Source organism: Pan troglodytes, chromosome 6 (assembly GCF_028858775.2).
Source record: "Pan troglodytes isolate AG18354 chromosome 6, NHGRI_mPanTro3-v2.0_pri, whole genome shotgun sequence".
NCBI lineage: Eukaryota > Metazoa > Chordata > Mammalia > Primates > Hominidae > Pan > Pan troglodytes.
Window position 1 is genome coordinate 17,232,025 of NC_072404.2, and position 12,632 is coordinate 17,244,656.

At 34.3% G+C, this 12,632-nt stretch overlaps 1 protein-coding gene across 1 annotated transcript in view; it reads right to left on the bottom strand.

Moving 5' to 3' along the window:
- THSD7A (thrombospondin type 1 domain containing 7A) overlaps positions 1-12,632 on the bottom strand; it is a 475,175-nt gene that overhangs the window by 65,502 nt on the left and 397,041 nt on the right. Inside the window, exons 12-13 of the mRNA XM_527669.7 lie at positions 11,309-11,503; positions 10,139-10,402 (exon numbers count right to left, since the gene is read on the bottom strand). Of these exons, the coding sequence (XP_527669.5) occupies positions 10,139-10,402; positions 11,309-11,503 (459 nt within the window). The remainder of the gene's footprint in view (positions 1-10,138; positions 10,403-11,308; positions 11,504-12,632) is intronic.

Genomic DNA, 12,632 nt, shown 5'->3' on the forward strand with positions numbered 1-12,632 from the left:
AGTTAGTGTCAGAATTATATTGCACTTTCAAATATATATTTTGTTAAAAAAGAAAATAAACTTATATATGTAAGAACCTGTGTTTATATTTTACTTATTCAACCATAATAACAAACCTTGGGAATCGTTACACATACTAAGGCATTTATTGACTTTCTCCTCATATTTAACATTTATAATTTTAACTAACATGATGTTGAAAATCAGATGCAGAGTTTAAAAACCTCACATTAGTAATAGGGCTTTGTCAGGAATACAAACATATTTGATAGAGTGTTCAAATTGTGAAGATTAAGTAATGGAAGATGTATTAATTTTGAAGCTTATTAAAATGATTTATTTTTAACTTGATCCAGTGCAATGCACTGTTCTTTCAATCAATTAAAATCTAATATTGCCATGAAAGTATTTGCAAAGGATGATCTTTAAACACTAGTTTATTGGATTCTAATAAGTATTAAACATAATTTTAACAAAAAGCAGTCTGTGGTAAATTGAAAAACTGCTGCATGAAACTAGGTTATACAGGTCTATTTACCCTGGACTTTTCCCTTTTGGGTAATACAAACTATGACTCGCTGAGAGAATGACTCAGATACTGCATTCCCATAATTACTGACTTTTTCACATAGCATCTCACTGGACTAGAGAAATAGATCTAAATAGATTATAATTGGAATGCTTTAAAATTGAATTCGTGTTTTGAACCATTCAGAATTTAAGATTTTTTAAAGTAGTTTTTTTTTAAATTTCCATTTCCAGATATAGAAGAAAATGCAAAACCAAGCAACCAAACAAAAATGCCAGAAGCTTAAGATAGTTTCTTCTTCCTACATTATTTTATATTTTACAGGTCAAAAGTCAAACATGGATAAACTAGCAATAAATTAATTTCAACAAAGGGAGGGGAAAGTGTTATTTGGATAAATTTCCTGTTTTTTAAAATGTCTATTTAAAAGACCAAAGGAGAGTGAATTTTGTTTTATATCCAGATTACCTAAAATTTCCTATAGTGGCAGAAATTGCTGATAAAGGCAAAATTCTAATTTTTCTTTTTTGGTTGTTGCAAATAATGAATTGTTCTTGGCAGTTAAATTTATTTTAAACAATGGAACACTTTATTCCTAAAAAACTGAAGGAAAGCCAAATAAGGACACAGGATCTATTGGAGGCTATGTTTGACAGCCTGGCCTGAGGGGCTCTGGGAAACCCAGTTTGAAAACCATGATATGAAGTAGTAGATGAGGTGTCGGAACATGAACAGACAGAACTAAATGATGATGGCAGATGCTCTTCCATCACACCTGACATGAATGGCAGCTGCAGGAAAATCTCCAGCCCCTCTCTCCCTCATCACCTCCTCTGTGCTCCCTCAGGGACCCTGTGTGAGCTTAGTGCTGATCTCCACAGCTTATTTAAATTCGACCCTAGGCAATTGCTTTCTCTTTGTGCCCAAGTATCCTTAGATGCTCTTTCCTTCTTTCCTTGGCTCTTTAAACTTGCAACTAGTTACCTCAGGAAAAGTCTGTCCCTCACCCCCTGCCTCTCTTTTACATTTGAAAGGAAAAAAAGATTCCAGTTGTGAATGATAACTGCAAAAGCAATACTAGCTCTACCTATGCTATCAAATGAGACACTGAAAATCTGAAATGAATTAGACATTAAACAAATTCTACCAAGTGGGAAAGCTCTTTGGAGAAATTAGGACTCCATTTCAGCTTGTTTACAAGACTCTATTTATTGCTTTTTCTGCCTGGTTTAATTAAACATGTTCTTCCTCAAATACGAGTATCCACTATGATAAGGAACAATTTCTCATTCAATTTTGTTTCTAATTAACCTCTAATAATGAACCTACATAATCTTTGGTAGAATCCTATTACAAAAAGTAATACATTTCAGTTACTTTATGGTTGAGTGGTCAGGTGGGTTATTCTCTACCCATATTCATGATTATATTTATCAGTTTTATCTTGAGTTCCATATTACAACTTAAAAGCACAAACTCTTAAACTAAAGTCTATTTGTAAATTGGGTATTATAATTTTTAAAATTCATCCATGATATATTCCTTTTCCAAGTTTTTTTTTTGATGATTCTTTCCTGTTCCTACAAATGTTAGTAGAAAAGAATCCCACAGCTGAGATGTGTGTACTAGAGCCCTGAGTGATACAACAGTGTTTCATATTTACAGTTACTTCTTTGCAGTAGCTAGCAATGGTCATTGAAACATGACACCTGCTTTGGAATCATCTGCGTCAGAACTGTGAGAGGCTGGTGGAATAAGCAGTAGACTGCTTAGGCTATTAGGCAATAATGTTAAATGTTTCCACACAAGGATATAAATACTCCACACACATATTTATAATGTAAAGATATTCTATTAAAAGGTTTTTCCTCATTTGTAATATTTGTAGAGCCTTCTTTTTATTTTAATAATTAGTGCTATAGTGCAAACTGGTATGAAACCAAATTTTTAAAGAGAAACTTTGGGTGCTAGCAAAGCACACTTTGAATCCTACAGATGCTTGCAAAAAAGCAACTGCTTAAGCTATTCATTAATGTCCAGAAAGTCCTCTGTAATATCATTCACAAGCATACTAGGCAAAGAGAGAAAACATGGAAAAGTCAATACAAATCACTATATTTAAAAATTAATGTTAAAGAGATATTATATTAATAAGGCATTAGACAAACTATTCTGAACTATTTAATTGTTACTACAATTGGAAGACGAACATAACTAAAGTGGCCTACAAAAACTGTATTTTAGCTTTCTGAATGCCAGTATGATGTCCACATGGCAATACCAAGGCCTGGTAATTTTAGAGCCATTGGATCATGATTCTTAGAGCACAAAGAAAAGTGTGCCCGGCACTTAAATATAATATTGTATTTTGTTTGACAATCTGGCAGTAAATAAACCTAGAACCCTCTTATTTCTCTAGATGAATTGAAAAAGACTTTTTTCTTCCTCACTACTTTGACAGATATATTTTAATATTTTGGCTGATATATTGATTTATGTTCTCTTTGCAATTTAATAATTTTTTTCTTCAAGCACAAAAAGTCTTAGAGTAAAATAATAAAAACTATTGAGCTGTAAAATGTGGAATCATTTTGTTCATTAAAGTTCAATTAATATGGAATTCCTTCAGCAAAAATATGACTATTTTCAAAGGACAAATCTGAATTGGGCTTTGATTTTTTAATAGTGTTCAGCACCAATTTTCCATTAATACTTAATACCCAATGCATTACATAGAGTAATAAAACTTGATAAAGAAACAATGTAAGTATATTAGAATGTTTTACAGGTATACCTTATTTTATTGGGCTTTGCTTTATTTTGCTTTGCAGATCGTGCATTTTTTACAAATTGAAGGTTTATGACAATCTTGCATTGAGCAAATCTATGCTGTTGCCATTTTTTCCAACAGCATGTGTTCACTTTGTGTCTCTGTGTCACATTTTGGTAATTCTTGCAATATTTCAAACTTTTTCATTATTATTATATCTGTTATGATCTGTAATCAGTGATCTTTGCTGTTACTATTGTAATTGTTTGGGGGTGCCAAGTCGTGAATGCAAAGAAAAACTTCTTGAAGGAAATTGAAAGTAGTACTCCAGTGAACACACAAATAATAAGAAAGTACTAGAGTGTTATTGCTGATGTGCAGAAAGTTTTAGCGGTCTAGATAGAATACCAAACCAGTCAGAACATTCCCTTAAACCAAAGCCTAATTGAGCAAGATCCTATCTTCAGCTCTATGCAGGCTGAGCAAGGTGAGGAAGCTACATAAAAAACGTTGCAAGCTAGCAGAGTTTGGTTTGGATTTAAGGAAAGAAGCTGTCTATAACATAAAAGTGCGAAGTAAAGCAGCAAGTGCTGATATAGAAGCTGCAGCAGGTTATCTCAAATATCTAGCTAAGGTAATAGATTAAGATGACTACACTAAGCAACAGATTTTTCAATGTAGATGAAACAGCCTTCTGTTGGAAGAAAACAACATCTAGGACTTTCATAGCTAGAGAGGAAAAGTCAATGGCTGGCTTCAAAGTTTCAAGGGACAGATTGACTCTTTTGTTAGGGGTTAATGCAGTTGGTGACTTTAAGTTGAAGCCAATGCCCATTTACCATTCTGAAAATACTAGAGCCCTTAAGAATCAAGCTAAATCTACTCTGCTTGTGCTCAATAATGAAACAACAAAGCCTGGATGATACTGCATCTGTTTATAGCATGGTTTACTGAATATTTTAAGCACACTGCTGAGACCTACTGCTCAGAAAAAAAGATTTATTTCAAAATATTAGTTCTTATTGACAATGCATGTAGTCATCTAAGAGCTCTGATGGAGATGTACAAGGAGATGAATGTTGTTTGCCTGCCTGCTAACACAATATCTATTCTGCAGCACATGGGCCAAAGAGTAATTTTGACTTACAAGTCTTATTATTTAAGAAATGCATTTTGTAAGACTATACTTGCCATAGTTATTCCTCCAATGGATCCAGGCAAAGTATATTGAAAACCTCTGGAAAGGATTCACTAACCTAGATGCCATTAAGAACATTCATGATTCATGGAAGGAGGTCATAATATCTACCTTAACACGAGTTTGAATGAAGTTGGTTCTCATGGATGACTTTGAGGGGGTTCAAGACTTCAGTGGAGAAAGTAATTGCAGATGTGGTAGAAACAGCAAGAGAACTAGAATTAGAAGAGGAGTCTGAAGATGTGACTGGATTGCTGCAATCTCATGATAAAACTTGAAGAGATGAGGAATTGCTTCTCATGGGTGAGCAAAGAAAGAGTTTCTTAAGATGGAATCTGCTCCGGGTGAAGATGCAGTGACAATTGTTGAAATGACAACAAAGAATTTAGAATATTACATAAATGTAGTTGACAAAGCAGTAGTAGGGTTTCAGAGGATATACTCCAGTTTTGAAAGAAGTTCCACAGTGGGTAAAATGCTATCAAACAACATTGCATGCAACAGAGAACTCTTTAGTGAATGAAAAAGTCAATGGATGCAGCAAAATTCATTACTGTCTTATTTTAAGAAATTGCCACAGTCACCCCAAAGTACAGAAACCACTGCAACTCCAGTAGGTTGTAACTCTTTATCTGGAAAAAAATCATTCTCTCCAGCTTTTTATTCATCCATTTATTCTACAAATTTTGTGGAGCACCTACTACTGTTCTAGGTACTTAGGATACATCAGTGAATAAAATAGTCTAAGATATCCTCATCAATCTCTATTCTTGAATGGGAGATAAAGAATAAACAAGAAACATAATAAGTAAGTAAATTATATGGTATGTTATAAGATGATACACCCTTTAGAAATGTAAAATGTAAAGCCGGATAAAGGGATTTGGGAGCACTGGATCAAGCTGAGGGGTGGCACAATACCATTCTATCCTTTCCATTTAAATAGAAATCTTGTATACATGTACCTTGCATAAGCTGGGCTACCTCTAAGATTGTTTAAAATATGAAGATTAAATGATATAATAAAAAAGTTCCAGATATTCTGCCCTTTGTTTTGTAACATTTTGAAGATGATTAACTTGAGAAGTACCTAGTACTGTGTGGTTAGGCTCTCAATAAATTTCTAATAAATTAATCATCAAGTTGTTGCTACCCTCTCTTATTTCCTTGAGAGGACAGCAACAATTTTAAATCACTCAAAAATCAAATTACACATTTTTATTCATCACAAGATTCCTCTAAGATGATATTGGTTGATGAAAGCATCATCCTCAGCAAACTAACACAGAAACAGAAAGCCAAACACCGCATGTACTCACTCATAAGTGGGAGTTGAACAATGAGAACACATGGACAGAAGGGAGGGGAACATCACACACTGGGGCCTGTCAGCAGGGGTCGGGGGCTAGGGGAGGGATAGCATTAGGAGAAATACCTAATGTAGACGATAGGTTGATGGGTGCAGCAAACCACCATGGCGTATGTATACCTATGTAACAAACCTGCAGGTTCTGCACATGTTTCCCAGAACTTAAAGTATAATTTTTAAAAAAAGCATAAAAAACTGCTAAAAAATTGTTGCTATAGTGACACCTTCCAATATTTCATACCAAGAGTAAATATACAAAATTTGTATTATGTTTTTACTGCAGATATGCCATAAGTGTGTTTATATATCATTTGTGCAGTTACTATATTTAATACCATGCATCAGGATGGATGAACTTTTATGTGGCTCCCAAAGTATACTATAATATCTGATTTTGGCAATGCAGTTATATCACTTTTCAGCACAGAGCCTATTATTACACACAAGTTCAAAAATAACAGAATTCTGCCTCAAGTTTAAGAAACTTAAAAAAAAGTGACCTAGTGGGAAACAGTCTAAAATAATATAATTAAGCTGGTAAAAGTCAAACTGGTTTATGAATATAACAACTGGTAATATGATCCACAGATAGACAACAATGATTAAACAGAAATACCCCAAGGACACTATTGAATAGGGGATTATTGTCATTGCACTGCACACACGGGGATCAATTTTGTCTTTAAATTGAAAGCAGGAAGATACTTTTTTCTCCAGAGCCACTTAATAACCATCCATCTAGAAAGCTGATTTGGCTGAAAGAAAGCAGTTGTCATAGAGATTATAATTAGGGGATGACTGGGATAGAGTGGCAAAGTCATAACATTCCACAAACACCAGAATTTGCAGAACATATTTAAGGAAAGCAGGAATTCCCAAAGAAATCAGGCATTGGAGACTCAATTTCTCAAGACTTTACTTTGAGTAATTATGTTAGTAAACACTAAAATATCAATTGGACATTCCATCAGATACCAGATTAAGAAAGGAATGATGCAGGACATGCAGAAGAACTAAACTAGAACCATTCACTTCCTTAAGGATCTTTCTGAGATCCTTTCAGAATCCCCACGAAGTCAATGTCATCATGGATTCATCATTTTTCTATAAGTGCCTTTCTCTAGAATACAGTACTGCATTCTTCATGCTGTGAGTTGACAATACTAAAATAAAAAATGTATACTGCCTTTGGCCAATTTCAATTATTTTTGTTCTTTTACTTTTTTGAAGTGATCAAACATTTCTGTGAGTCACAGAATATTTTACAAGATGTTTCTAAATATAAGATGGACTGAAGTGGCTTGCTGATGCTCTCATGCATCTAATTAACAAATCAAGGCAAGAGTGAGAAAATATAAATGTTATTCTGGAAGCTCACAGGTAATGTTAAACAATTATTTTAGTGATTCACTATGCATAACAAGCTAAAATGTGAGCAAACACTTATGTGCTGCATTCCAAAATAAACACATTTTTTAAGTGATCTTCAATTTTATATTTTAATGGCTAATTATGGTTTTCTACATTATCACCTCAAAGTAGAAAGGGAATTTATATTTTTCTTGGTATCTAATTTATAACACTTATGTTATTTGATCTAGAGAATAAAATATTCAATTACTCTTTGAGATGTTTCTCAAAGTACATGGATTATAAATACTAAGTTCCCTTTACTTTTATAGTTATTGTTCTCAAGGCATGTAATAATCTTCAACTCAGCAATGCATGTATATTAACCTGAAACATACTTATATGTAGAGCTTCAATATTATGGAGTCTTTGGAGTTCACATCATTAGACTTTTTGTTTTTACCTTAAACATACACAATAAAATTTATTTTTTAATAAAAAGGATCTGGAGATTGATTGCCCAACAACGTGAATGTACTTAACACTACTGAACACACTTAAAGATAGTTAAGATGGTAATATTATACATATTTATGGGGTACCTGTGATATTACAGAGTACATACATACTCCTGTAATGATCAAATCAGGATAACTGAGATGACCCATCACCTCAAACATTTATCATTTCTTTGCATATCACTAGACTTCAATACAATAGAATCTATGTGATAAGGTAACAACAAAAGGACAAGAGTTTTAGAAACTTCTTTGTGGGAAGAACTTAAACAAATTTACAAGAAAAAACCCCATCCAAAAGTGGGCAAAGGATATGAACAGGCAGTTCTCAAAAGACGACATTTATGTGGCTAACAAACATATGACAAAAAGCTCATCATCACTGGTCATTAGAGAAATGCAAATCAAAACCACAGTGACATACCAACTCACACCAGTTAGAATGGCGATCATTAAAAAGTCAGGAAACAACAGATGCTGGCGAGGATGTGGAGAAATAAGAACGCTTTTACACTGTTGGTGGGAGTGTAAATTAGTTCAACCATTGTGGAAGACAGCGTGGCGATTCCTCAAGGAACTAGAACCAGAAATACCATTGGACCCAGCAATCCCATTACTGGGTATATATCCGAAGGATTATAAATCATTCTACTATAAAGACACATGCACACGTATGTTTACTGTGGCACTGTTCACAATAGCAAAGACTCGGAACCAACCCAAATGCTCATCAATGATATACTGGTAAAGAAAATGTGGCACATATACATCATAAAATGGATGAAGCTGGAAACCGTCATGCCCAGCTAACTAACACAAGAACAGAAAACCAAACTCTGCATGTTCTCACTCAAAAGTGAAAGTTGAACAATAAGAATACATGGGCACAGGGAGGGGAACATCACACACCGGGGTCTGTCAGGGGATGGGGGGCAGTGGAGGGATAGCATCAGGAGAAATACCTAATGTAGATGACGGGTTGATGGGTGCAGCAAACCACCATGGTACGTGTATACCTATGTTGCAAACCTGCACTTTCTGTACATGTATCCCAGAACTTAAAGTATAACAAAAAAAAGAGAGGGGGCACAGTTGTCTGCTCTGTGTGTGTGTGTGTGTGTGTGTGTATAAACTATATGTATAATTAAACTATATATATAAACTATATATATAATTAAACTATATATATAATTAAACTATATATATAAAACTATCATTATATATAACTATTTTATATATATATAAAATGCTGTATATATATAATGAAACTATATATGTATACATAGAATGAAACTATATATATGTATATATATATTAAATGAAACTTCTTTGTAGTGAGATGTTTAAGAGATTTCAATAAATATGTCACCATGACACCTTGATAGTTTATAAATATGAGATGGTTTTTATTAGCATTGTTTTCTGAACCATATAATAAAACTGGAGCAGCACCATTCCAATAGCAGGATTTATTAATATTTCAGCAAGGTTGGAGGATAACTGCCATGTATCATGCTTCTAGCAATTTAACTCATCCTTTCTTGGCCACTTCTATCAAGTAAGTAAGAGATCATCATCTGGTGTTGCAAGTATGTGGTATCTATGTTTCAGGCTGCCCCACTGTAAACTTCTTTCATTCCATTATAAAAAGACAGATGTATTAAAATAAAAGAAGACCAGAGAAAATTGCTTAATACTGCCTATATTAAGACTGAATATATTCTGGTCAAAGATGGCACCATTCACAATCTTTTGGCAACACAATTATAATTGCTGCATTTTTCCTTTCTTTTTTGGTTTAGAAAATAAAAGTGGGCACAGTTTCCTAGGAGTATGCACATTTTTCTTTTTGTTTGTTCGTTTGTTTTATGTGTGTGTGTGTGTGTGTCAATCTAAATTCAATAGAGAATAAACGTTTGAGTTTTCACCAGTTACTAGTTGCCATCTTCTCTGCTGCTTAATGACATTTTGTGCATATTGCAAATCTTGCCAGTTTAGTTGTTAAAAGTCTGTTTAAATCTCAAACTGATTCAAATCTTATTTCCTCCTTACTCCCTTCCTGTGCACAGACTTGTTAGGGATTATTGGGTGTGTTTAATGTACAGGCTCTTGATAAGCTCTGGGGGACCGTTCTGGCACCAGTTTTGCCTACCCTTTGCAAGATTTGGGCCCCATCAGGCTTCCTGTCATTATCTTTGGGACTTAAGTTGCCAACTTCTGGACAATGAGGCAATGCCATTGAATGTCCTGTTACATATAAATGATATATGTATAGTGTGGTGCTTCAGAGTTTAATTTAGAATATACTTCTGTAAACCTTCACTTCCATTCCACTATGATGCGTGTGCATTTTCCCTCCATACTCCCGAAGATAGCAAATATATAACAATAAAGATTGAATTACCATGGCTGTTACATCTAGATGTTTCCACAAGCCTGCCATTTTGATCGTAGCATGCCATTGCTTGGTAACGATATCCTTGTCCGCATTCCTTGATGTCTCCTTGTACTTTCATTCCCAGCAACACTTCCACTTTTCCCTCTGGTAAAATACAGTCTGACCAGTTCCCCACAGGTTGTGCATTATATTTGTCACAAGGACAATACTGAGTCTCAATCAGGGGATACAAATGGGAATTTTTACATTTTTCCTTCTTTTTACTTTTTCCTGTGGAAGAGAAACAATCAGGCAATTTAAGTTGGAAAATACCATCATTAATTTCACACATCCCTAAATTTTCTGCTTTCCTAATTTCTTTTTCTTCATTTTTAACCATATTTAGCAGTAGCCTATAAATCAATGCTATTTTCTCATTCCATAGTGTTTTCTACACAGGCTCTTGTTGGTATTGGGTGCTTTGCATAGTAAAATTTGTATTATTTTTTCAGAACACTATTTTTCACATACTTTTTAATTATACTACAGATAAGTACATATATTTATCTCTCACCTTCATAGGCTGTGTTATATAGTTTCGACCGTCTTCATTACATAGGTGGTTCATTTTTTAACTTAAATTCTGAGTAGTCTACTAGCACCAATATTTTTAGGTTGCTTTTGCCATTGGCAATATTTCAAATGCACCAAGCTTTAGTTCAGAGTGATGGCTCCTAATCCTGCTCATTATATTCATGCTGTTAGTCATTACTATGGTTTAAAATACAATTTTAGATACAGAATTAATGCTATATTCCCCCTTCTAGGTGAGAAAGGATAATCTGAGGCTCTGACAGTGAAAATGGGTTAACAAAGTAGCAACTTTTTCTCTTGTTCCCCAAAACCTTTGCTCCAAGCACTTTACAGTCTGCAGGCAGTCCACTAAAAGATTATGTCTACACCAGAAAATAATCCACTGCATATTATATAGGGAGTCAGAGTTCAATTTTCAAGGCTTCCTTTTCTTTTTACTAAAAGTACATAATGCTTTTATCACTGCCAGCTAAATTTAAAATATACATCTAAATCCATTGGCATATTATTTTTCAAATACACTGTCAGAATTCTCTCAGTCTGACTTGTATTATGTTCCTCTACTTTGACGTGTACTGGCTTTGGCATCCCAATTATTCTCACCAACAAGAGTGCGCTTTCTGGTCCTAACTGCACCACAGTCTCCATTGCATGAAGAAAACTTGGACCAGCTGGTCAATTGACAGTCATCCTGGCAGGGGATCTGGCAGGCCTGGGTAAGGGCTGGCACAGGGCCTGCATACTGTAGGCACTCATGGATTCCAGCCTGTCCTCCATCTTGCTTGCGACAAGTAATGGCTAAAAGAAAAGCATAAAGCTGTTATAACAAATTCAAACGTCTAATTACTCTATAATTTAGAAGCTAACCTAACATTTGGTTAAGCAGTCAGAGAAAGCCTCTTGTAATTCCTTACTTACAGTAGAAATCTTATAGGAGTGTTTCTAATAATCCCAGTAGCCATTAAATTGGTTATTTTTAAAAATAACACATAACCCTGAGTGATTTTTGTGGCACAGAAAAGTGGACACATATGCATACTTAGCATTTACCAGTTTTAATTATATGTATTCAGAGTTTCAATTCATGTCACATGTAGGGTATATTTAGAAATAAATTTGTAAGAATGTAAGACAAACCATACATGGGTTCTGATAATAGCTTATGTTGAGCATAGGGTGTTTGGAGAGGGACTGGAAGATACTAGGTATATCTAATATTGTTTTATATCATTGGACACCCTAGAATTCCTTTATAGAAGTGTTTTAGTGGCAGAAAGCTGGTTGGTAGGTTGGAGTTTGGGGTCAGGAAGGTGTGCTTATAGAACTTATCTTGAAACTGCATTGGCATGGGAAGTATGTTCACTGTATTACATTTCAAGTTTATTAGGAAGGGTTGGAATCATTAATGGATAGGCAATGTCAAAGTCCTCCATCTCCTCTTTCTACAAGTTCTTCACATGCACAAACATCAACCTGGCACTTAAAAATTTTCAATAATCTTCATTTATTATGTTAAAATTTGTAGTTCTAAAATTACATATAAATTTAAAAAATCGAAGTTTAAATTCATAGAAATTATTTCTCCTATGATATTGTTCTGCTGACTTAAAATAAGAAATAATATTTTTACCTATTGAACATATACATATGAGTGCTTTATGGTAACAAGTCTTAAAGAAAAAGAGCAAGCATGTTTAAAGCCCACTTTCTCCCTATGCCATTTCCTTTCCATTGGTTTTAAAAACAACTCACTTATTGAGGAAGCAGATGAAACATTAAACCTTGGTCCTAAAGTTGGCTTCACTGAATTATCTTAAATGGCCTCATTCAGATTGATTTACTTGGCTTTTTCAGGTTTATGGTCTAGGCTGAAACTGCCGCTGATCTCTGCCCTGTTCAGGATTCCATCACCATGAAATCAAGGTGA